We start from the raw sequence: 27,804 nt of genomic DNA, 5'->3' as shown, positions 1-27,804 counted from the left end.
TTTTGTTCACAACATATACAGTATGTGTGTCAGTATAACGTCGGCTTGCACTGGTGCACTTGTACAGTCTGCGATTGGCTAGTTCTGGGACATCGCATAAGCCAGAGGGACAGGAGCGCTGTAATTGGCTAGTTCGTTGTGGGACACTTATCTATATCGTCTATATCAGGGGTCTTCAACAGGGGGTCTGGGAGCCATAGGGGTCCTCAGAGTTACTACAGGGGAGCCGCCAAATCTTTGTGTGATATGATTTTTCTTTTTACATTAACCACTTGAACCCTATAGCATCCCTTTTCTAAGGAGAATCTTTTCTGAGCAGATCTACAAGCTCACAACACCTCAAGTGAGCTTGTAGATCTGCTATTTTTGGCAAAGAGGTATAGACGTAGAGGGGAAAAAGAGCAGATCAAGTAAAAAAATAAAAGGTTTAATCTGAAACACAATTTTATACAATATAGAGGGGGTCCCTGCTTCATCTCGCTCTCAGCTAGGGGGTCCTTGGCCTGAAAAACATTGAAGACCCCTGGTCTACAGTATAGTCTCCTGTCAACTACAATGCCTTCAGTGCACCCTGGCCTGTGCAATGCGTTGTTACAGCCTGTGACGTTCAGTTGTCCTTGTGCCACCGGACAATGCATCAGTTTGTGCTTTAGTTCCTGTGACAGCTGTTGATGTGTCTGTCCGGCGTTGCTGCACATTTCATGCACCAGTTGATATGAAGTGATTCAGATTCTGAGCAGGCCTGTCTGTCCACAACAACAGGAACATGCAATGACGGATCTGGCGAGACAGATTTCAGTGCAGCACACTAGCTCAATCTGGCGATGTGTTGCTGCATGTGCCCCAACCAAACAACGTTGGGGTTGGCTTAGTTCAACTCTGTGTAATGTATTCACTTAGCTCAGCATCAAAAGCATCAATTTGACTTTGGAGTGACTTTGAGGCAGCAAACTTTTCTGGCTCATTAAAAAGCATAGAGAATGGATACCCCACTGGTGGAGCTTTGAGCTCTATAATAGCCCCACCCTCGACTACAAAAACCAGATACAGCAACCAACCAGTACATGTAATTATTACACTGTGTGCCCTCACACTGAGAGAGAACACGTCTCTCATCATCAGTACAGGCAGTATCTGAATGGCATCATAAAATACAGTAATAATGTCTTACATATTTATATTGTGATGCTTGCCGCAGAGATTTGAATAAACAACAGGGGGAAAACATTACAATCAAGTAGGGGTACAACAGTTAATCAGAATATATTTAGTTGATTATATGTATATATATATCAGTGGTGTAAAGTAACTACCGTAAGTACATTTACTCAAGTAACCACTTTAGCATTGTTTTATATATAGGCTATTTAAAAATAGCAGATCTACAAGCTTACAACGCGTCGCGATGCGACGCGTTGTAAGCTTGTAGATCTGCTATTTTTCAAGATAATCAAGAAGTGCAATTCTTGATTATTGAATTAATCGAAAAAGCAACTGATAGAGTAATCGCAAAAACGAACAAAAAAAATCAATAGTTTCAGCCCTAGAATTAAGCCTGACAGGAAGGAGTAAAGAGATGCTCATTAGACACGCTAGACCTGGTTGAACCCCTTATTTAAAATTCTGGGAGATCGTCTCATTATACATGTAATTACAGCAAAGTGAATTCATTTCTAAACCGTAAGCTTTAAATAAGATCATAGTGAATAAGAGGAGGGGAGTTATGGCACTGTCGCTGAGGAGAGATGTGGAACTACTGTGTGATCATGACAGGGTTCTCTCTCCGCCACGCATTCTGACATTACAGACGTGAGCGACCTCGCCACCTAAACCCACTGGTGGAAAGTAACTAAGTACATTTACTCAAGTTCAGTCAGATAACTCACAGATAGATTGAACCAATATTATAGACCGAATATATATTTAACAAATATATAGAATGAGAATACAAGTGTGGATGTAATATTTTATCTTGCCGTTCAGGCTCTGCTACATATTTCTCCCTGCTCAGCACAATTCAGATCTATTTCTACATTGCAGTATTGATACTTTTACATAAGCAAACATTTGAGTACTTTCTCCACCACTGCCTAAACCAGATCTGACTGCAGCAGAGTTCGTGTGGATGCCAGGTCTCGCCCGTGCAAACAGTGGCGGCGCTTCTGCACTTGCACTCTCAATAGAGACGGCCCCGATCAATACCAACTGATTACATGATTGGATCCCCTGGGCACCAAAAGTGCATCAATCAATCACGCACGCCTCCACCTTCCAGGCAGTCAGCACACAGCACTGCCAGCCAGACATGAGGGACGCAAAGGAAGACAGACAGGATGAAAGAAGAGATAGCCTCCTAGATGGAAGGACGGGAACAGGAGGGCAGAACTATACGAGTATACGTACGAAATGTTCAGAACCCAAGATATCATGATTTGAAGATTTGCTGCTCCATTCACTTCTTCTTTAACTTCTTACTGAAAAAGGCTGTATCTCGGCTTCTGAATGTATCTTGGCACTGAATGAGTTAAGTAAAAGTATCAATACCACAATGTAGAAATACTCTGTTACAAGTAAAAGTATTTGACTTGAGTGAAAGTACAAAAGTAATAATGGTATCAAAATATAACTAAAGTACCAAAAGCAGAAAGTACTCATTATGCAGAATGTCCCATTTCACAGGTTTTTGAATAAAAAAATCGTTTGAAAATAGCAGATCTACAAGCTCACAATGTGTCGCATTGCGAAGCATTGTGAGCTTGTAGATCGGCTATTTTCAAATGGCCGAAACGTATATAGGGCTGAAGTGGTTAATGTATGTTTTGTAATAATAATTAAGGTAGTGGAGTAAAAGTACAATATTTGCCTCTGAGATGTAGTGGAGTAGAAGTAAAAGTATTGGAAATTGGAGATACTCAAGTAAAGTACAAATACCTCAAAATTGTACTTAAGTACAGTACTTAAGTAAATGCACTTAGTTACTTTCCACCACTGCGAGGGAGAGAGAGAGATACACCCCAGAAAAAGGAGATGGGCAGCCGCCACAGACTGATGGTGCTGGACCCCGTAAAAAATAAAAATCCTCGCTGTTAATTTAACTCACTGTAATGAGTGTAAAAATGACAATGTGTGTATACTCTCAGGGCCCTGCTGGTGCACTGGCACATGAGTTGTGCAGAACACGGGCAAATTGACAGTTTTGGATATTATGGGGACTCACCGTGTGCCAATGTGACAGGGGAGTCATGGTAGAATGTGTTCAGCAGCACGCTTTTTGGTGTCAATGAGGACCACAATTTGTGCTGCCATCCCCTGCCCACCTACTTAGGACCAGATCAACCGGTCTGTACCGAGGCACATGCTCATCCATTTCTATTTCCACCATTTAGATGGCAGAGCCACAGTCAGATAAACATCTCCAAAATCATACAATCTCACTTTATATAGTGTGTGTTAGCTCGTCTCTTTCACTGAGATTATTTCCTCAAACTGGAAAACATATTTAATATGTGTTTATGCATCATCCCACACATGACTAAATGGTTAAATGCTTGCAAACTGTTGTGTATTGTGTCATGACACGCAGAGAATATTGAAGGCAAAATATCCATATCGGTTTCTCTGTCAGGCCGTATCGGTTTCTTACTGACTGGTAAACTAGATAGATTATTACAAATAGTGTACTGCCAGATTCCGTTTGGCTCATCAACCCATCACACACACACACACACACACACACACACACACACACACACACACACACACACACACACACACACACACACACACACACACACACACACACACACACACACACACACACACACACACACACACACACACACACACACAAACAGATGGAGAGACCAGCTGACTGTCAATGGACTTTTACTTTTCATTGTCCAGTGTACTCAAAGCATACAATCCCATTTTATAAAAAAGATACCTTTGTCTATACACACTTGCAACAGCATTAAGGAGTGGATCTGGGAGAAAGATTTAAGCCTTCCTTTTAATGAGCAGAATGGAATAAGACCAAAATCAAAGAAAGCTGTCAAGGGACATAAAAGTAAGACTCATTCAATTTAAAAGCATCAATCGCGTCTATAGTGGACACCATCTACAGTAGATTACGTTGATCAAGCCTTAGAAACACAGCAGACTACATGACATCGTCACAATTCAGAGGGTACATTACTCCATGCCCTCTGGCAATGCCCTAAGATTCATGACTTTTGGGATTCTTCCCAAAAGTCAGCATTTGTATGAAGGAGATGACTTCATGCAATGACTTTGAATTCTCTCCCAGGTATTATGTGCTGGGTGGCACATCAGCTGTGAAAGATTGTGGGAGAGCAGAACTGATCCAAACTGCCGTTATGGTGGTAGACAGACTTTGCTGAGGGGATGGAGATATTTGGATTTGGAGTGGTTCATAGAACTTGTTTTTACAATAAGACTGACAAAATATCCTATATTAAAATTGGCTTAAGGGAGGGCTGGCTGGTGAACCACAGCCACGCCACTATGACTCAGACATAACCATAAATGCGGTCCGTGGTCTTATGCAGGGGTTCTTAAAGGGGTTCTTTAATATATATATATATATATATATATATATATCATTATTATTATATATATCTATATTATATATATATAATTATTATACATTTTTATTTTTATTTTATTAATCATTGTTTTTCAGCACTGTATAGTGCTACGTATGTTAAAATGTTTAAAATGGCAAGAAACTTTCAACCATAAAAACGGCACAGATCTGCTAGGCAGACATCTGCTCAAGGTCAGTCTTCACATATTGAGCTGTCCAACCCATCTCCCACTGCCCTGCAGGTACTGCACCCTTCTGCTGTCTACAAAACCCACCATCCACTGTGCTGTATGGCAGTCCTCCAAAATAGGGCCACCCGTTAGGGCCAACATTTTACCTGTACGGGTCTAATTTGTGTCCTCCCTAAGTCTAATTTATGTACTTTTTCGTTTTTTAATGAACACAAATGATCATACTGTGCAGCCAGTGGCCGCTGAATGGGCATGGCAGTGACCCAGGATTCTCTTCTCCGCATCATCGGCCCAGATACTGCCTCACTCACACTGCCATTAACTACAACACCAGACAATCCTTTAAGTTAGTGGTTCTCAAAGTGGGGTCCGAGGACCCTCGGGGTCCTTGAGGGGGTTCCAGGGGGTCCCCAGTACATTTAGTTGATATAGCATCAAAATCGGTTTCACCACTTTAACCCATTATACATGGGCTATTTGAGAATAGCCAATCTACAAGCCCACAACGCATCGCAGTTCGCAGTTCAACATTTGGAAACACAAATCTTGTATGGGGTCCCTAGCACAAAATATTTTCAGATGGGGGTCCGCGGCCAAATACATATTCATTTAGGGGTCCTTGACATGAAAAGGTTTGAGAACCACTGCTTCAAGTACTTATTTCAAAGACAGATTTCTCCCATGATAAGCCTCTCACACTGTCTTGTTCTCTCTATATATATTTCTCTCTCTCTCTCTCTCTCTCTCTCTCTCTTTCTCCCCCTTCTTCCTCTGCTTCCCTCTTCTCTGCCTCTTTCTCCTCCACCTCCTCCCTCCTTTCATGCTGTCTTCACCACAGTCCCACACAGTAGAGGGAGTCAGCTCCCCCGAGTGGAGTGGGTTTCCCGAGTATGATATAAGAGCAAAATGGCTGCCATGTGAATAAGGTGGATTGTATTTCCCACACCCCGTGTTTCATAAATAGAATTGATAGAAACCAGAGCTTGAAGCAAAGTATGGGACCCCTAGCCCCTCCCTCCCTCCCCCCCACCCCCACAACCACCACAACAACCCTGCTATGAAATGGAAATTACCAGCTGTGAAAAGTATGGAGGTGCAGACAGCATTTAGCTGGGTATGATGAGAGTGACCGAGGGGCAGAGGGTCCGGTGATGAGCTCAGAGAATGTACTGACCCCCTCCGACCCGGTCTGTGGTGGTTGGTTTCAGAGGATTTAAACGTGGTTTAATCTAAATCTTGGGGTCCGGGGACCCAACGATTCATTGAGCAGGTTCTAAGGAGTCTCCAGCTGAATCAGTGATAGTTAGGAAGTAAATAGACCATTTTACGGTTCCGTATTTGGTTCCATTTGTGCACTCAGAGATAAAAAAAAAAAACATACCAAATGGGGGTCCGTGGCCTAATGCATTATCAAACTGGGGGGTCCTTGACTTTAAAACGCAGAATTTAACGCTTTAAGACCGGGAACGCATCTGTGTTTTAGCTTTCTTTGGCTATTAAAAAATAGCAGATATACAAGCTCATAGCACGGCACCAAGTGCCACGCAATGAGCTTGTAGATCTGCTATTTTTTTTTAATCGTGAAAATGTGTGCACATCTTTGAATATATACATTTTTTAAGCGAACATTTTTAACTCAAATCGTTGCTTCTGGGGGGATTCTACAAATGTCTTTTAAATCCTAACAGGTTTTATTTTATGTTAAGGACCCCCAAAATTATATGTATTTGTCCATGGACCCCCCCCATCTCAAAATATTTAGTTTCAGGGACCCCCAGAAGCAAAGATTTGAGTTACAAATGTTCGCTTTAAAAAACATATATAATCCAAAGATTTGCACACATGTTGAGATTTTTCAACAGATTTTTCAAAAACATAATTAGCAGATCTACGGTATGAGCTTGTAGATCTGCTATTTTTGAATAGCCAAAGGAAAAAAATAAAATGACATAAGCGTTCCCGGTCTGAATGGGTTAATCACATCATCTAAAACAGGACTGACCGGGCATCGGTCCGTTGGGAGAATAACGGCTCCTCCATCTTCCCTGAAAGTGAGGCAGGTTTAATTGGTTTTAAAATGAGCCAACTGACACACATGCACAATACAGTTTCTTGGGCAGTCTCGTTAACTTTAGGTTTGTAGGTTATAATGATGGGTATAGGTGAGGTTTTTCCAGGGTTTTACCAGGACATATTACTGACCTCTGGTCAATTCAACACTTTGGATTGTGGTTTATCAGGAACAAATGCCTGATACAGCATAGATTAGCCCAAGACAAATGTCCCTCGCAGGACAATATCTTATCTTATCTTACATTCTCTATTATGCCATGGTATACAGGGTAATGATGTACCAGGGATTCCTAAAGTGTGTTGTGTGCTCCCCCCAGGGCGTTTCTAGAGGAACATTTTAATGGTGGTAATAATTACCTCATTACAAATTACATTACAATGTAATTATAACGTAGTGGGATTTTTCACAAGATAAAAACATAATGAGAAAGATCCCGCCCACTGTCTGGAACTTGCACGGATCTTTATTACAAAACAACGAGGTGAAGGTCTAAGGACCGACTTATACAGTACAGCAGTACATACAGTACATCTCTCTCTCTCTCTCTCAGGCCATAGTACTGCACTTGAAAATCCACAAATAGATCCTCTATTTGTCCATGTTATCAGTTTCTGAGCCTATATGCATATGTCTTTGTTCTTTACAGCATTGGTTCTCAAAGTGGGGTCCGGGGACCCCCAGGGGTCCTTGAGGGAGTTCCAGGGGGTCCCCAGCAAAATAATGGATAGTAAGGAACGAAATGGACCCTTATGGGTCTGTAACTCTGTTACTGACCCTAACGGGTCCATTTGGTTCCATTTGTACACTCTCAGAGTTAAATTAACATTGATTTTACGACATAAATTGGGGTCCCAGAGATAGAAATGCCATTAAACGGGGGTCCCGTAGCCTAATGCATGTCAAACTGGGGGTCCTTGAAATTTAAAATGGTTGAGAATCACTGCTAGAGCCGTAAAAATCTTCTCTTATGTGGGTGCCTGGCATATATTTTCAAATGGGGGTCCGTGGGCTAATAAGTGTCAATGTGGGGGTCCTTGACATGAAACATTTGAGAACCACTGCTTTACTGTACATGGTGGATGGTGTAGCTTTATTGCAATTTGATTAAAATTACCGGTGTAATTTCCGTGACCACAATATGTTATGAGGTCACATGCATGGTTACTTGTAACTGTAATTGACTTGTAACTGTAATTGACGCAATTGGCACAATTTTGTGGCTTAAAATATGACAGCATTTTCCTCATAATGGGCCTATGTGCTTCTGAACCTGAACGTACAGTATGTCCTTGCCTTCAGTCATCCTCTCTTTGTAGTTAGACTTTCATCTGTGTGTGAGAACGTATTGTTGCAATCTCTTGAATATTTCGTTACATGTTCTGATCATTAATTGTGCACGAGGAAACTTGATGCCTTTAATGCAGATATAAATAGACTATTAACTGATCATTAATTGTGCATGATGAAACTCGATGCCTTTAATGCAGATATAAATAGACTACTACTTCTTTGTTTATTTGATTGTTTGCTTGCTTATCTATCTATCTATCTATCTATCTATCTATCTATCTATCTATCTATCTATCTATCTATCTATCTATCTATCTGGATGGTGTGAAGCATTGGGGATGCAGTCACCTGGTCAGGAGGTAGAAGGGGTTGCATTGCTTATAAAACATGATCTAAACATAGTTACAGAGTAGGAGGGTTTCTAGGTTAGCATTGTACTATACCACAAAACCACAGAAGATAAATATGACATTCCCCCCGGCCTCCTGTGTGGTCCGTGTGCTATTAAATAAAGCGGATTTTTGCCGCAATGACCACAACGTTCATATGACTTTATAGGTCCCCTTTCTCAATCTGTCTTCCCAGCAGTCCTCATGTTTTTATGAGATAATCTATTTAACCCCTTAACGGTATTTAGACCAATAAAGAGCAATATCCTTCCTGGTGTCAACAATTACGTCGCCAGAACCTGGCAATAGAACGACAAAGCCCAGAATGGCTACACAAACAGCTAGTGGTATGTAATGTGACCCTGTGAATTCTTAACCCATTCAATCCAGTAACGGATCAGTGTCATTTTAGATTTGAGCTATAACCATTATTTTATAATTTTGGCTATTTTTGAAAAATCGTGAGAATTTGTGCACATTTTTTGAATATACAGTATATTTTTTTTTAAGCGAACATTGGTCAAATATTTAGTTCCAGGGACCTCCAGAAGCAAAGATTTTAGTTACAAATGTTCGCTTTAAAAAATATTAATTAAAAAATATTTGCACAAATGTTGTATATCTTCTATTTTTTAATAGCCAAAGAAATCTTAAAATGACAGAGATGCGTTCCCGGTTTAAATGGGTTAATGAAAACAAAACCTACCACTCTCTCTCACAGCCCTGTTTGCATCCTGGACATTCTCCCCATGCCCTCCCGTCCCGGGAGAGCCAAGCAAAACAAAAAAAAGGCTCAACTTCTACGATTCCCCGTCTGCTCGAGCAGAATGAGCACAGTTGTAAGGATGCCAGGCGTTATATCAGCAATTAATTTGTCCCAAATGTCCCTCCCTTGAGCATTTACATATGGAGCAGATTTTTGCATGCCATACAAACTGAGAGAGGACACAGCATACAAATATCTCTTGAAACTACCATTCGTAAAATACCCTTCCTTTCGGTAGACGAGGATGTCTCGGACACACGGCCGATATCTGCGTTTATGTCGGTGTGTTTAAAAGGCCCTCTAAGTCCTTCGGAAAGTGTGTCCATATGTCGGCCAGTCTGTCTGTGGCCTCTAAAATCATGTTCAACTAACATAAACATATGGATGCCGCCCCAGGAGACACAATAAGGCGCTATACTCTCTTCAACCAATAATTTCCAATCTGCCACTCAGCGCAGACAGGGGTCCGGCATGCACACACACACACGCACTCACACACGCACACGCACGCACACATGAACTCACACACATAATCTGATACAACCTACTAATTCTTTTCCAATTCTTCTTCTTCTTCTTTTTTTCTTTTTTGGGTAAAACCACAACCAGAAATAGGGAACTGACAATTTGGCAGAGAGGGAGGAATCCACACAAAAAATATTTCATTACACTGGGAAGCAAAAAAAAAACAATTTCCCAGAAAACATAATCCAAAACAAATGTTGCTCTGTGTACGAGCGAGCAGACACACACACACACACACACACACACACACACACACGCGCGCACACGTACAGCGCACACACACACACACACACTGTGGCATGGTCAATGAATTCTAAACGGACGCCCCGAACCAAGGTGCATCAGGAGTCAATATTGTTATGACAGGGGGAAACGCGGTGACATAAGGGCCTGACAACTGGCCACCTTCAGGGCTGAGTGACCATGCACATGGTCAGATGGTGGCTGACAGCCTAGGACAGTGGACATTGATTAGCCCACATATCCATCACGGCCGTGTGAATGCTAATTAGGCGGGGAGGAGGAGGGCCGAGCAGGGCGGGTTTAACCCATTAAGACCGGGGACGCATCTGCGTCTCATTTTAAGATTTCTTTGGGCTATTCAAAAATAGCAGATCTACAAGCTCATAACGCGGCACCGAGTGCCGCGCTATGAGCTTGTAGATCTGCTATTTTTGAAAAATCTTGAAAAAATATTTTCCAGATTTTTTTCAAAAAGCTGTTGAGATTTAGATTTTTTTTAAAGAATCGCCTCAGGTCTTAATGGGTTAAAAGCAAAGCGTGCAGCTGATACTCTTATCCGCTCGCAACGAGCGCACAATATACGCTTAATTTTCTATCACAGCAAACATAACGAGCGGCTAATGGCTACAAAAGGTCAGAGGGAGCAGTGATTAGACGAGGTTTCCGGTGATCCTATCTAAGATCACATACAACAGACAGGGCTGGCGTAGAGACTGATCTGCCTAATGAAAAGGAAACAGTGTTTCATGGAGGGGGCTCAGAGGGGCTGCCTGTCAGTATGACGTGACTAATCATTCAGCCATCACATTAAATACAGTCACAAAGAGAACCGTATCGACCATGACCGCTGGACAAGCTGTAGGGTAGCGACTGCCATTAACTAAACATGATAACGTGATTACAAGCCAGGGCTGAAAGGGCTAATGTATGTGCGTGCGTGTGTGTGTGTGTGTGTGTGTGTGTGTGTGTGTGTGTGTGTGTGTGTGTGTGCGTGTGTGCGTGTGCGTGCGTGCGTGCGTGAACCTGGATAACTACAAAAAAACATCACTCTTGAAACCACTGCCTCATCTCTCTTCAATAACTAGCATCAGAGGAAAGCTGAATGTACACCGTCAAATCTTTCAGGGTTCATTTAGCGCTGAGAGTGTACAAACGGAGGGGGTCCATTTGGTTCCACTTGTACACTCTCAGAGTTAAATGAACACTGAGGACTTCACTGTGTGGCGCTCGCCGGGCTGTGTGGCACGGCGCCAGACCTTCATCATTTCCACAACACGACGTCCCTTTGTGTTTCAACTGTTACCTTCTCCTCCGTCAGCCAGTTTCCTGTTCTGGTCCCTTGTCCTCCTCCTCCTCCTCCTCCCCCCCACCGCACCGCCCCCATCCCACTTCCCCCCCATCCATTCCCATTGTTCTGGGTGGGTTCCCATGGCCCACCACAAGGCAGTACAGTGGGAGTGGGACATTGGAACAGTAGATGGCCCTCATATGGTCTTCATTTTGCTGACCACAAATGCTCTCCTGCTGCTCATTGTATTTTCTTCTGTGTGTGTGTGTGTGTGTGTGTGTGTGTGTGTGTGTGTGTGTGTGTGTGTGTGTGTGTGTGTGTGTGTGTGTGTGTGTGTGTGTGTGTGTGTGTGTGTGTGTGTGCGTGTGCGTGTGCGTGTGTGTGTGTATGTGCGCGTGCGTGCGTGCGTGCGTGCGAGTGAATGTACTGTAAGAGACAATAAGAGAGAAAGGAGACACAGAGGAAGAGGAGGAAAAAAGACAAGAGAGAGAGATGTGATATGAGGGAGAGATATAGAGAGAGAGAGATATGGGAGAGATAAGAGGTGGACGAGGGAGGAAGAAGGGATAGAAAGAGATAGGAGCGCAGGTGGTCGAGTAAAGAACCAAGCGGGAAAAAATATCGTCACAATATCTTTGTACAATAGTGTCTCTTGCTGAAAATAACAGATTTTCAAACGGAAATGTGCTTGAAAAACCTGAGGGTCTAAAGGCGAGCTGACGCCCGCTGACTCCCTGAAGCCTTATAGATGGTTTAATCTTATTAAAATATGGTCACGCATTCACTGTGGACATTTTCTTACAACACTGAACCGCAGAGCCTGAAATGGGATATGAGGTAGTCCGGAGGAGGAAACCCCCCCCCCCCCCCCGGGGGTCACATTACTCAATTAAAATCAACCACCTTTGACAACCAAACTGTGACAGATGACGATGGAAGTGTCCCGGTCGTATCGGGGGAAACGGCAGTGACCTAATTGAAAGACGACGAAGGACGTACGTCCATATGTTTGCCGTCCGTGTGAAGCCGATCCGCAGCCCTGACTCCGTGAGACCGTTGGTTATCTGTCTGACCTTTTCGCCCTCAGCTGTAACAATCCCGTCGCGGGCTTGACCTTACGCGGTCACCTCCCGTTGCCCCGGTGATCTGCTCATGCCATTTATTGTCATGCCCCATTTCCTACTCAGCCTGTCCATTTGGGAAGATGGAAAAGCGTTGCTAGACGTGACCCCGGGGGGGGCACCCCCTCGGGGGTGACCCTGTGGTCTGAATCATGGCTGCACATGCTATCGATGTAATGACAATCTGCCCTTTTGCTTTTGGACGCCACTTACGACCAGGAATGATGGAGGATTTCATACCGCACTCATTTAAACTCACACATACTGACACAGAGCATGTGATTCAGTTTGCCCCCATGCCCCCCCCTCTCTCTCTCTCTCTCTCTCTCTCTCTCTCTCTGTTTTCTTGTCTCTCTCAGCGGGTCTCTGTGACTTTAGGACTTGTTTCTCCTTTCTCTTACTTTATCTCTTTATCTCTTTGTCTTTCCCTTTCTATCCCCCCCCCCCCCCCCCCCCACACACACACACACACTTTCTGTCTTTGTCCATCTGTCTTCCTGTCTCTCTCACTTTCTCTAGTGAAAATGTGGTGAGTACGTTCTCTCTCTCTCTCTCTCTCTCTCTCTCTCTCTCTCTCTCTCTCTCTCTGATGTGTGTGTGTGTGTGTGTGTGTGTGTGTGTGTGTGTGTGTGTGTGTGTGTGTGTGTGTGTGTGTGTGTGTGTGTGTGTGTGTGTGTGTGTGTGTGTGTGTGTGTGTGTGTGTGTGTGTGTGTGTGTGTGTGTGTGTGTGTGTGTGTGCGTGCGCGAGCGCGTGTGTCAGAAGATTGCTGCTCATAAAACTGTTTCCCCCAGGCTAGTGTCACAACAGTCCTGTCATACATTCATACTGTTAGACTCTGCAGTATAATCAGGCCTGCGGTGGTGCCCAGTCAATCCAGCTACATCAAAGGGCCTTATAGAACACGCATGATTATATCACAGGACAAACATTGAAATAGAACGTGATAGACATGCGTCTAATTCAGCTTCATGAACCTCGTAAAAGGAGGTCATTGTATGTCTGGAATGTTAGAAAGCAATATCAGGATCCCCTATGGACATGGAAGGCTACGGGAATGTGATTAACTAATAGATGAATAAATAACACACAGATTGTCATCTAAGGTATTTGAAAAATGATTGATTGTGAAAAACCACAACATATCTATTTGGTATTTTTAACTAGGCTGACATGTTTACTACCACAATGAAATGTGGATTTGGTTATCTCATCTGTCAAGTGATTGTAAAAAATCCAATGCATTAAAAAAATGAATAACAGTGCTAGTGAGCTAACCGTACTACAAGTACTCAATGTTTGCCTATCTGAGCTGGAACTGGGAAGCTGTTATTGTCATCTCTGCCAGGCCGACAGGCAGAGATTATGTTTTCGCTCCTGTGTGTGTGTATGCAGCTAATCTCGCAAACCACTGGACCGATTGAGGTCAAACCTTGCATGGACACTCCCAGACTGCAGAGGAAGAAACTTTGCCACACTTTTTTCAAACCGGCCTCATGGCGGCGCTATACCAGGCCACTATATGTTGCGGTCTATAACTCTTGGATAGGTCGGATAGGTCGTACAATAAACATATTCCCCTGAATTCCTTGGATCAGACATCATACAATCTTAAAATAAAAATCACACCGAGTGTGAAGTGGCCTGGGCGGTGTGGTCACAGTGGTCATCACATGTGTTTCACTAGCGAATCACAGTCCAATCAACATGTTATTCCAACCAGTTCGTTTCCCCTCCATCAGGCGCCCCGGCTGACCAGGGGGAGGCAGCATAGAGACCAGGATTACTGCATGTTTTTTGTAAGGGTACCTACCCTAGGGGACACGGGGAGAACATGCAAACTCCACACAGAGAGGCCCTTTCGCCAACCCCACCTAGGATATGGGCACTGATGACACGGAGGAGAGGACACGCCCCCAGCACCCACAGCGTCCCCGGCGGGAATCGAAGCCAGGACCTTCTAGCTGTGAGGCGACAGCGCTACCGACTGCGCCATTGTGCCCCCTGAGAGACCTCTATGATTGCGCTTAGACCCATAGGAGGTGCCACAAATGCTAGAAATGTTAGTAGCGACATGTTAGTGCGTTGCCCTCACCTTCTTCAGCTGGCCGCTGCGTGTGCCCAGGAAGACCACGCTGTGTCCGTTGTAGACGTACGAGGTGACGGAGGTCAGTCTGTCCCTGGTCTCTGTGTACACGGTTTGGCCTGACACCAGCTGGGAGCCCCCCAGGGGTTGGTTTATATCCAAGCCACAGAAGTGGTCATCGATGGGGACGGGCTGCAAGATAAGAGAGAGAGAGATGCAAAGGAGGTGCGTGAGAGTGAGCATGATGGAGCCAGGTTGGATTATGGCCGTGAAGGAGTGAGGGAAAAGAAAAGATTGAAAGGAAAAGAGAAAGCAAAAGGGAAGGAAGGAAGGAAGGAAGGAAGGAAGGAAGGAAGGAAGGAAGGAAGGAAGGAAGGAAGGAAGGAAGGAAGGAAGAATGAATAGAAAAGGAAAAAAGAAAAGAGGGGGGATCAATACATGTACAGTACAGTATGTCAATGGGAGGGAGTTAGAGTGACCGAGAAGATCATGAGAAAGAAGGATGGATGGATGGATGGATGAATGGAGGACGAGAAGGGAGGGAGGTTTTGAGAGTGGGCAGCAAAGGGTAAGAAGAGGAGGTGAGGGGAGGAGGGGGGTAAAAGGAAGTAAGATGTAGTATGAAGTAGATAGATGGGAGGAGAGAGGAGGAGGAGGAGGAAAGGGGGTTCGACAGGGAAGATAAAATGAATGAGATCACTGTGGACACAGAGATGAGCGCGAGAGAGAGAGAGAGAGAGAGAGAGAACACAAACTGACTACTGTACAGCCTGACGCGTGTCGAACGCCATATCTTTGTGGGTTAGAGCAGAGACGGCATCTTCAAAGGGCTTCGCAGCCATTCTGTTTATCAACAGGCCTCGTCCGGGCGCGTGTTTGCGAGGAGTAGTCTAATTGCTCGTGGCAAACAAGAGCGTGTCGTGCGTTTTTCATGCCAGTTCCTGTGATTCTTTAGATGGCTTGATCTGACATCATACAAACACGCAGCCAAAATGATGTCAGGTTTTCATTATACGCATCAAAGCGGCCCTGTACGCTACATCTACAATTACCCACCTCAAGCCTCTGCTAATTGCTTGTCACTCAGAGTACAAATCTATCTTTTTAACAGTAATGCATCTGTTTAGAACTGTGCCTTGCATTTACATAATGCCTCAGTGTGAGAAGTACTGTACGGCCATCACAGAGTCCTGTCTGGCCATATCAACACATAGCATATACAGTAGCATGCCCAATATGTTTTAACCACAACTTGAGCCCCAGCATCCATATTCTGGGGGGAACATTAGCCAGAAATAGCCGATCTACAAGCTCAAATGAGCTTTTGTTGAGGAGGGGGGAAAAAGCGGTCCAACTCAGGGCCAACTCAGGTCTGTTTAACTAAGTCTAGAGGGTTTCAGAGGTTAAAATATAAAACAGTGGAAATAAATAGGTAAATGTTTTTAATTGGCTTCCATTGAAAATGAATGGTGGCCTGTAGCTTTGTATCTGCCATTGTGAACACAGTATTACACTTACTCCTACTCGGTCCTCTAATTGCTTCTGTCCTGTCAAACAGTAAACCATTTTGGAACTTTTATGAATACATTTCTTTCTCCACTTATTTATTTCATTTTAAAGTAATAATATAAGAGGAATAAGAATACAATTCTACATATGTTTTGGTTCATTATTATTATTATTATTATTATGATTATTATTAATATTACTATTAATAATGACTTTAGTTTTGTTTTTTTCACTTGCGATGAATATAATTTGTCTTGTTTTCATGAAAGTCCCTCATTATGCAGAATTATGTCTGTCGCAGAAGCACAGCGAGAATGCCCTGCTCTCTACATTAAGAATGAGTCTCTGAGGGATCAAATACTGCTGACAGACACAATAAAACTGGGGGGGGGGGGGGAGAGAGAGAGAGAGAGAGAGAGAGAGAGAGAGAGAGAGAGAGAGAGGGGGGGGGGAGAGAGAGAGGGGGGGGGGAGAGAGAGAGGGGGGGGGAGAGAGAGGGGGGGGGAAGAGGGAGAGAGAGAGAGGGGCAGCAAAAAGGAAAAGGAGAAAGTGATGGAGAGAGAGAAAGGGAGACAGAAAGGGGGAAGGTGAGAACAACAGAAGGGGAGAGAGAGAAAGAGAGAGAGTGAGACAAAAATGGAAAAGGTGTGGGTAAGGAGTGGGTAAAGAAAGAAAGACAGGAAAACGGAGAGAAAAAAATATGCAACAGGGAGGGTGGGAGAGGGGAAAAAAGAAGGTAGAGTGGGTCTGACTGACAGAATGAGGGAGGGAGGGAGGGAGGGAGGGACCTCATGGCAAAGCTTTTCCCTGACTGAAATCAAAGCTGCACACAAACCCACTCTGATTAGCATTGTAGAATTAATCTCCTCCAGCACGGCTTCTCTCGCGGGATCCTACAAAAAAACCTGAATGGTCTCTTGAGTGAGGCCCGGCTATCTGCCTATCAGCTTTAAGTGAAGTGGGAATGTGAATGCAGGTCAATCAAAGAGTCAAGTGTGAATTCAGATCCCAAACCTGTGGTGGGTTTCATCATTTTTCATCATGCACAGCAAATTCTGTTTTAATTTGACACTCAGTCAAATTAACACTCAGGATTTTGCTGTGCGGGTTTCCTGTGTGTCAGTCTCTATCACTCTACCTACTGCTCTGATATGCTGGCCCATATCCTTCTCCTCTTGATCTCTATCTGCGTCTGTCCACCTGTATGACAGCTTGTCTTTCTCCCTCTCTTTTCATCGATAGGCCTTCACCTACAGCCTCATTTATACTTTGAAAATAGCCAATCTGCACGTTCACAATGCGTCACGATGAGCAGATCTACGAGTTATGAGCTCGTAGATCTGCTATTTTTGTTGCGCGGCACCGTCATGCAACTAAGTCATTGGTCCTCAAAGTGGGGTGGGGTTCCAGGGGGTCCCCAGCAAAATGTGTTAATATAGCATCAATTTGAACCACTTTAATCTTTTATACTTTGGCTATTCAAATCTACAAGCTCATAGCGCGGCACTCGGTGCCGCGCTATGAGCTTGTAGATCTGCTATTTTTGAAAAATCGTGAAAATCTTTGCAAATCTTTGAGTATATATATTTTTTAAAGCGAACATTTGTAACTCAAATCTTTGCTTCTGGGGGTCTCTGGAACAAAATATTTTGAGATGGGGGTCCACGGCCAAATACATATCATTTTGGGCGTCCTAGACATGAAAAAGTTTGAGAACCACTGAACCAAGTATAAGTGAACCATACCGCCTTGGTGCACTGCACATCCTTCCCCAGCAGCCAGTGCAGCTCCAGGTTCCCCTCTCCCTGGTAGCAGGACTGCAGGCGCTCCTTGATGCGGGCGTTGATGTCCTGGATGGTGAAGACGCACAGGGCGGAGTTGTCCGGCGGGTCGCTGAACTGCTTCTGTCCCTTGGAGAACACGGCGAAGAGCACGTCCTCCTGGGCGCTGATGTTGAGGGACCGGGCCAGCACCGCGCCGGCCTTGGACAAATGGGCCGCCTGGAGCAGACGGTACTCCTCCCCGCGGTGAACGCAGCCCACGGGCAGCGACACGTAGGAGTGGAACTTCTTGTCGCCCTTGCAGAGGCGGATGATGCGCGAGGTGTAGAACAGGTCGCCGGGGGAGCCGCCGGCGGGCATGCCGTTCTCCGGCGTCTCCGGCTGCACGGTCATGAAGTAGACGAAGTCGCCGCTGGCGAAGCCGTACACGTAGTAGATGTCGAAGAGCGGGACCAGGGCCAGCGTGTCCGAGGGGATCTTGATGAGGGACGAGACGAAGTCTGTGTGGAGCTCGTAGTCCAGCATGGACGAGGACTCCGGGTCGCGGGGCAGCTTGCGGCTGGAGATGGTGGGGAAGTAGTCCTGCTTGCCGCCGACGGCCGTGCCGATGAAGAGCGTGGCGTCCTGGCCCTGCGAGGGCACCACCACCCCGAACATGGTCCCCGTCTGGCTGTCGCTGGACAGGTAGTGCTCTTTCTTGTGCGTGGGCTCCACCAGGATGAACAGGTCGTCCAGTCTCATCAGCTTGCACACTCCCTGGTAGAGGCTGCCACAGGCCAGCAGCCTGTTGTGGGAGTAGTCGATGAGCAGGAGTTTATTGACGTTGTCGGTGGAGGCCAGCGGCTCCGAGCAGGGCTGGACTATCAGGGGAGGGTAGCAGGCCTTGTTGTCGTACTCGGGCCCCGTGTCGTGGGACACGAGGAGGGTGAGGTTGGCCGACAGCTTGTAGATACGGTTGACCGCCCCGACGTACACGGCCCCCGTGGACTGATGGACGGTCAGGTGGTTCAGGGACCACTCCCTCCTCTCCGACTGGAAGACGCTGAGGACGGGGTGGCCACTGGCCGCGTTCTGACCGATGGAGATCAGAGTCATTAAGCACAACGCCAGGGGCCACGGCGTGGCCTTCAGAGGGACGCAACCTTTGGTGAGGCCACAGTAAGTCCATCTTTTATCCAAGCACGATCCCATCCCCATGGGGTACAAGGAAACACTGGGGGGGGGGCAGGCAACCAATGCCTGGGATTGTGAATCGGTGATAAACAAGATGGTGCGAGGAAGAAAAGGTGGGCGGCGGTGTAGTTTTATTCCCTCTCTGGTGACCTTCACATCATTCTGAAAGAGAGAAAAGAAAAGAGAAAATACTTTCAATGTCAGACCAACCTGTTCTCTAAAATGACAGTGACCTAACTGTTCTCGTGTGTAGCATTAAATGATTCAGCCAGAAGCGTTCAATAAGTAAATGCGCTTGTTTTTCCGTACTCAGACATCAAGAGAAATAAGAAAGTGTTTATAAGAGCACTGTCTCCACATCTTTAGTTGCCTGAGAGTTGTTTGGATGTTCCTCCGTCTACAGGGGTGCTCATTATATCCACTTCTGCGTGAGAGAGGCCTATTACTCGAACAAAGCGATGACAAACGGCGCCTGTGCCTACCCTCTGTTTAGGCGGCTAATTAAATATGATCCAAATGTATTAATTATGCCTCCATATTTTTCGGGGCCTCTCTCTGTTTTCCTTTTCCCCCCTCCCTCATGTTCGGCTAAATGGTTGGATCCACGAGGAATTAATCACTCTCCACAGTGGCCGACATTTCTAAATTAATCAGTTTTTTTTTTCTTCTTCAAGGGATGGCAGGGAGTCATTAGAGACTCAGAATGAGGCAGCATCAACCCCTCACACTTCCACATTTAATTTCATTAGCATATTTTATGTAGATATTTCGAGCCAGGGACAAACAATGTCCCCTGGCGACGCGAACGGAAAAAGGGACAATGGATGGATGGATGGATGGATTCGAGAGAGGCCAAACGGTGGCTGACGTGTTGTATTATACACACATAATATGTATTCTGTTCAGGGACGTAGCCTGTGAGTGAAGAAATACTGAGGTCCATGAGTCCCAAAACACTCAACGCAGATTTGCACTTAACCCATTCAATCCTGGAACGCATCTGTCATTTTAGATTTCTTTGGCTATTCAAAAATAGCAGATCTACAAGCTTTTTTTGAAGAATCTTGAACATTTCTGCAAATCTTAGACTATATATATTTTTAAAGCCAACATTTGTAACTAAAATCTTTGCTTCTGGGGGGTCCCTGGAATAAAACATTTTGAGATGGGGGTCCGCAGCCAAATACATATCTAAAAATTCTAAATCCTAACGGCATGTTGGTATATCAGTGGTGCTACAACTTTTCCATGTCAAGGACCCCCAAAATGATATGTATTTGGCCACGTAACCTCAAAATCTCAAAATATGCTGTTCCAGGGACCCCCAGAAGCACAGATCGGAGTTAAAAAAAAGTTTAAACATATATATATATATATATATTCAAAGATTTGCGCAAAATGTCCACGATTTAAAAAAAGAATAGCAGATCTACAAGCTCATAGGCACTCGTTGTATATCTGCTATTTTTGAATAGCCCAAAGAAATCTTAAAAGGACACGTTCCTGGTCTTAATGGATTAATACAAGATTCACATGAAGATGTACTTTGTAATTATAAATGTCTACAGATGAGCCTGTGGTCTTTTTTCCCCTCTCACTGAAATGCCAATCATATTTTATGCCATGGCTCTGGTCTGTGTGTCTGTTTGTCAGGGCTAATCTTGCAAACGGCTGGACCTACAGTATCAGTGTGCTGTATTGTCCTTCACATATGTTTTCTATTTTCAGAAAAATGTAACTTTAATATTATTATAACGGAAGTCAATGGGGGTCGGATCGGGTTGAATCCTTGGCTCACATTTGGAGTCATATGTCATAGATATGTCATAGATATGTTATAGATGACCGACGTACACATACTGGCCCCATGAAGTCTGAGATCCACATGGGAGCCAGGCCGTTAATAGACCATTTAACCATTTACCATGTCTTGTACAGAGGACATGACAAGGTTACAACAAGGTGTTACCTCGTTGCTGACTTCCGTGTTCTCAAGAGAAACTATGGCCATCAGAATAAGCATAATACTACATTAAGGGTGAATTCTAATTATAATCGGAACAGGATAAAATCTGCCATAATGTTGTACACGTCACAAAGTATTGAATGTCCGTTGTGTTCTTGTGTGGCAGCTGAACAATAATGCATGCTAATAATCCCATAAGAACCTCGAAATTCATCTTGTACGTCATTAAAGTGAAATTATTCATAGCATTATGCTTAATATTATGCTTTGAATGCATGTAACGATTTGACAATGTAATGCAATGCAGGTGGCTTTTTTTCTTAGTTTCTGTTATGTACTGTATATTTTATCATAAATCAGCGTGACTCTCATACTGAGAAGATAAAATAACCTAATTTGACACCAAATCTGTGTTTGGTCTCAGGTAAATGAAATAGCAGCAGTGTGTAATTTAGGCACACACTGAAAAATAGTGTTGAGAGATGAGGTGGCTTCATACATGCAGTTACTTCATCTGGGCCCATTACTGGAGTAATAAAGCTGCCAGGCGGGAGGGGAGAGGACAGTAAATTAAATGCTCTGTATTTCTATAGCACTTCGTCCAAAGTGCTTTACACTGACTGTGTGCACTACAGTCACCCACACACAAGGAGGCGACCATGCAAGGTGCTCTACCACCATCATCAGGAGCAGTTAGGGGTTCAGCGCCTTGCTCAAGGACACTTCCAACACAAAGCCAGGTAGAGCCAGGGATCGAAACCAGGGACCTTCCGGTTCCCAAACTGCCACTCTACCTCTTGAGCCAAGGCTGCCTGTCTACATCAAGCCCCCAGAACCCAGTGGTTGCATTGAAGCGCATTGGACATGCTGGCCATTCATAGGCACTGCAGCTCAAACCGTCTGGGGCCACTGTACATGAACGAGCGAAAGCGGTTTCGACCAATGGGCTCGACTCACAAGCTTGCGCACGGGGCTGCGCACCGAGGTGACGCAAAACGCGTCACTGATGTGACGCAAAATGTGTCACAGCGGCCCCGAATAGGCCTCGCCCATTCACAACCCGGAAGAAGGGGTGAATTCGCCTCATGCGCTGGGTGAGCAACTCACAACTGCAAGTGGATGGGAGGCGATATCCGGTGCCCTCTCTATTAATTTTAACTCTATGGTCTACACCCTGTTCCTTTTGCCTGAGTCATTCCAGCTCTGGTGGCTCTTTAAGTGCTGTACAGTCTTATGCATCACTTACCGCAAGTTGTTAGAAATCAGTATCAACAGTATCAACAACTATACAAAAAGGGATACTTCTGCACACTTGCATTTAAAAATGCTTTAGAAACAGGTGGGCTGAAAAAAGTAAACCATTATGGAACAGGTAGAGGATGACAGTATAAAATATAACAGATATAAAATCACTAAAGAATATTGTGTCATTACTCTGCATTATGCTGATAGCGTCTACACTAATTAGCTCAAAACAAATTACTGTGTTGGTTATTGGTAGTTTACAGATGTACATGTTACATTGCAGTCCAAGTACAGCAAATGTGTAAATGTGCATCATTGGCGAAACACCTTAAGTGTCAAAAAGTCAGTCCTCTGCAAAAAAAAACAACACATTTGAACCACATTGCATCCCTATTTTTGGCATATCAGTATGGGCAGAAATGTCCAACACTTTTCAAAAATGTTCACACTGCGATGACGTATGTACGAGTATAAAATAGGGCTTAAGCAGCTAAATCCATTTAGCCCCCTACCGAGATAATGTATGTGCCAAGCTAGGAGGCCTTAACACTGAGACAACTGACTGTTTTTGAGTTGTTTTTTTTTGCCTTGGCTCAAACTCAAACAGGCTGGATTTCTCGGTGAGACTTCCGAGTATAAGTAAAGGTTAAATGAAGACAGACGTGTCAGATCTTAATGCGGGGTGGGGGGATGCGGTGGGTGCTCACCATTGGCTGGCTAACTAACGGGACGTCCGGCAGAGTTGGGCGGGAGCCAGCAGAGAGTGGGGCGGATGGACAGACACTGAGCTGGCTGGGTTAGGTCCAGCTCCTTTCTCCCTTGCATCTCCTGTCCATCTGTGCCTGCTATGCTCTCAGCAGGGGCACAAGGAGTCACTGGAGTGTCTCAGCCTCCACGGTCAAGTTTGGCAGGCTTAGTGCGAGCCGGCCTCCCTGTTAATGACCACCAAAGTCCCAGCTACAGTGCCATTTCCTTGTGCTACATATTTTGTGAAATCTGGTGGATTTGCGGGACATTACACTGCAAAATGGAACCAAATAGACCTGTAAGAGTACTATTTTAGCAAGTGTAAAGAATGTGTCACATTGTGTTAAAATGTTTACCTTTATCCAATATAACAGTAAGAAATAGGTTCTTATTAATCCTTTTAGTTAGGATATAAATGAACAATAAGATTCTCAACAACAAATCTTCAGGCAGTTTGCCATAATTCACAGGTACAGGAGCAGGGCCTCTGCATTATGATGGCGGTAATGCATCTCGACACTGCGCAGGGTTGCACGACACCACTGCATTGTCACTAATAATAACCATTATCCCCTGTGGAGCACAACCCATGTCTGACTCTGTAGCTATTAAAGCTTCTACATTTACCATTTCCACTGAGACCACTTTGAGGTGCCATGAACAGTGTTTCCAAACGTGGTACAATTCCATTCTATTCTTTTTCGTGCCTCTGCCGGCAGACAGCCATGTCTCTGGAGGCATTATGTTTTCATGTTGTCAGTCCGTTTTTCAGGTTAAAGGTCAAAGGTGTTTTCAGGTTTTCAGGTAGTCTGTCCATCCGTCCGTCCTTCCGTCCGTCCACCCGGTTAACCCATTAAGAAGGCGATTCTACAAATGTCTCTACAAATATCTTCTAAATCCCAACAGTTTTCGCAAACGTAAATCACAAACGTATGTTTTTATATCAGTGGTGCTCAAACTTTCTCATGTCAAGGACCCCCAAAATTATGTATTTGGCCGCAGACCCCTATCTCAAAATATTGTGTTCCAGGGACCCCCAGAAGCAAAGATTTGAGTTAAAAATGTTCGCTTAAAAATATATATATATATATTCAAAGATGTTCACACATTTTCACGATTTTTCAAAAATAGCAGATATACAAGCTCATAGCGCGGCACTCGGTGCCGCGCTATGAGCTTGTAGATCTGCTATTTTTGAATAGCCAAAGTGTAAAATAATGTTTTTTTTTAGCTCAAATCAAAAAGTGACACAGATGCGTTCCAGGTTTTAATGGCTTAGAGGTCAAGGTCACTGTGACCTCTACAAAGTCTTCACTATACTACAACAGTCTGGACAAACACTGATGTAAGCGGCAGATGGTTGGCGGAGGCATACAACCATGAATGCAGTGTTTCTGGTTTGTTTTTGTTTGTTTGCTTTTTAAATCACACAACAACAAGCTTTCAGTTGCGTTTGGTACAATTTGGATTTTAATCTGATCAAGCGTTTTCCCCTGTCAGAGGGATGTGAGTCGTGAGATGAATACTTCCATCCACATTGGGAAAAGACAAACAAACAAACCTGGGGGGCACAGAGGAGAACAGAAACATCAAAAAATCATATATGCCAGCTCACGCACAGCTGGACTTTATCAACAGACAACAATAGTGCTGCACAGAGGTTAACTCATTAAGCCCGGGAACGCATCTGTGTGTCGTTTTTAGATTTCTTTGGCTATTCAAAAATAGCAGATATGCAAGCTCATAGCGCGGCACGAGTGCCGCGCTATGAGCTTTTAGATCTGCTATTTTTTTTAAATCATGAAAAGTTGTGCAAATATTAGATTTTTTCCTGTTTTTTTGGTGGACATTTGTAACTCAAATCTTTGCTTCTGGGGGTTCCTGGAACTAAATATTTTACAAATGTTCGCTTTAAAAAATATATAATCCAAGATTTTGCCACGAATTTTCAGGATGTGTTCCCGGTCTTAATGGGTTAACTCACTGTTGAGAGCTTCAAGCTTGAGCTCTCTGGAGAAACACAGAAAGTTCTTGCAGCAGAGCAAACCAGGCCAGACAGGGCCAGGCATGCAGACAAGCAGAAAGTCTCATCGTTCCATCCATTTCTGCTCTGCTGGCTTTGGTCACGTCTGAGGCGTGCAGTCATGCTGCTCAGTGTTTACCCTGGATTATGGAGACAGCGCTTCACCTCGCGCACTGCCCTCCCTGCTGAATACTCGCCACTCAGACACACTCCTGCCCCAGCAGTGAATCTCTCACACACACACACACACACACACACACACACACACACACACACACACACACACACACACACACACACACACACACACACACACACACACACACACACACACACACACACACACACACACACACACACACACGGGACCCAGTCACAATGTATACAAAACAGGGAGAAAAGCCAGTCTCTCACGCTCTACAAACACGACCCTTTGACCTGAATCCAGATCACAGAACACATCGGTTCAGCTTTTTATTGGGGTGACTTGCTTGTCACAGCTTCTGCAGTGTCCTATTTGGCGTGGTCCGTGGGGCAACAGGGATGGTTGGGTTTATTTTCTTGTTTCTTTGACCCTGTCTGCCAGCACAGATGAAGTAAAATGTTCACAGGGAATACAGCATCTGTGGTAGTGTCTATGGCACATCACTTTTTATGTTGCTAGCTTTCCTTTGTGTGAAACTTGTGTTGCATTTGCTTTAGCCCAGTGAAGAGCTGTCAGGAGTGTGCTCACACTGCTTGTAGTCAATTTGAAAAGCTTGGTTTGCTGCAGGTGTTACTAACAAAACACTAAATCAAATGCATTGACGTCAGTCGTGCAGCACAACAACGTCTTTTGTAACATAGACAGGTTTAGTGGAGAATAGCACAGTGTTTGGACTGAGTGAGTGGGATCGGGAATAGTCAATAATCTGTGACACCAGGGATCGATTTGCATGGGGGGGTGGGGGGTGTATCCATGCCTCAGCTTTTGAAATCCCTCACTGGTCATTCATTTTTATCGCATATCAGTGGGGATGTTTTTTAATCCTTGCTTCTGGTCAGACTGAATTAAATACATGCATTTCCTTTTGAGAAATGTAGACTGTCATATTTATGTTTGATAATATCACACTTTAACAATACATTTGTTTTTAAACAATGTACTGTACAGTATGTTAACATTTGTCAAACAGAAAGTGTAATTCAAAAACAGTGAAAATCGCCGCAATGTGATGCGCTGTGAGCTTGTAGATCGCCTGTTTTTGATATTTATTGTACAAAGCGTACATAATATGCTCATACAAAATCTCTGTTCACACACTGAATCAATAATGGGAGCCATGTCATTGTTATCAGATGTGATGTTTGGTCTTGTGGCCTAGTTTCATGAGGTTGAACAAAAGCAATAACAGTATAGGGCCGCGGGGGTGGAAGAACTGTGTTTGAACTACAACACTCATAGCAGACCTGCTGTCCTCTTGATCACAGGAGGGGAAAGATAGACCGAAAAAAAATTATCCTCACTTTGCCTTTGATCTTCTCGCACTCGCAGTAGCGTCCCATGGCGAAAACATGATGATATAATATATCTCCATCTCTGGTCTGCAGCAAAAGTTCTGAAACTGAATTCTTAAGTTGAATGTAACTTTATTGAAGTTGAAGAATTGCTGCGGGGCTATATTTTCTACTATTGCATTTCATAGTACTATGGCTCCGCTATATCACAGACTCTCTCTACCACAGGGCTTTGACGTTCCCATTTATACAGTATCTAACCATGGTGAAACCGCATGGCCTGATGGGATACTTTTGTCTGGGGGACTGGAGGGAAAGCCACACTTAGGAGTCATCGGGGGGGAGGGCGAGCATTGTACACATTACACATGAATGAGCTGTGAGGGCGCCAGCCGCAACAGAACTTGACTTCCAAATGAATAAATGAAGGCAATTAGTAGATCTGTTTACAATGTTGTGGAGACAGAAGTAGGTCAAACGTGTCAGAGACACGGGAGGGGGGGGTGGAGCTAGCAACGCCAGAGCCGGAGGCTGACGCTGGTACCTTCCCTGTGATGGGTAAGGGGGAATTAGGACATGAAAATGCCGTCTTTATTAAGGATGACTTTTAAATGAATGTCATGTTGAATCACAAGGGACCTGTGGGGTATTTTATTATAAAAGCAATGTTTCATGATCAGTCTGCCGTGCTTCATTTGTGCCAAACAACGCGGAGGGGTCAGCCCATGGCTATGGGTCCCGAGTTGTCTCAGGCCCCCCCCCCTCCTCACATGGGAGCAAACATTCGGGCCCAAATGGCAAATTCATGAGGCGAATGTTCATATTGCCCGTACCCACAGGATATCTTTTCTCTGACACCACACAATAAAGTCACTGTTTTGCGACACTTGTTCAAGATCTTCATCATGTTCCACATTTTAAATGCACGCAACTGTGTTTCCGCCTAGCCTTGTTTCTCAGCATAAGGGCCTCGGAAGACAACTTGTGATAATAAATGTTTGAGATTCTCTGTCGAAAATATAGGCCTAAAATGAAATTATTTCAGGCCGGCTGACAGCTTTGTCTGGCTTGCAGCATTAACACAAGATTTAATGTAAACCGCAAGAAAATCCAACCTTCCTCCCCCACCCACAGTTGTTTGGTTTATTGGTCAATTCAGCGATTGCAGACTTTAGCACTCTCAAGGCGGCTGCTAATCATGATGGTAGAGTCCAGGAAGGTGTCCAGAGGGAACAGTAAAACCTGATTTATCCTTCAGATGCGCGCGGGTGTCGTGCACCAAAATC

The 27,804-nt window shown here is 44.4% G+C and overlaps 1 protein-coding gene across 1 annotated transcript in view; it reads right to left on the bottom strand.

Annotated features, from left to right (window-relative positions):
- LOC311049121 (plexin-A2-like) overlaps positions 1-19,058 on the bottom strand; it is a gene marked incomplete at both ends in the record, with an annotated part of 97,294 nt that extends 78,236 nt beyond the window's left edge. Inside the window, 2 exons of the mRNA XM_084062591.1 lie at positions 14,587-14,769; positions 17,832-19,058. Coding sequence (XP_083918717.1) covers positions 14,587-14,769; positions 17,832-19,058 — 1,410 coding nt within the window. The remainder of the gene's footprint in view (positions 1-14,586; positions 14,770-17,831) is intronic.
- Between the last annotated feature and the right edge of the window lie 8,746 nt (positions 19,059-27,804).

The sequence above is a fragment of the Gymnoscopelus microlampas genome (assembly GCF_963454915.1).
Source record: "Gymnoscopelus microlampas genome assembly, chromosome: 7".
Classification (NCBI taxonomy): domain Eukaryota; kingdom Metazoa; phylum Chordata; class Actinopteri; order Myctophiformes; family Myctophidae; genus Gymnoscopelus; species Gymnoscopelus microlampas.
The sequence above is the reverse complement of the archived record's forward strand: the minus strand, read 5'-3'. Positions and strand labels throughout refer to the sequence as shown.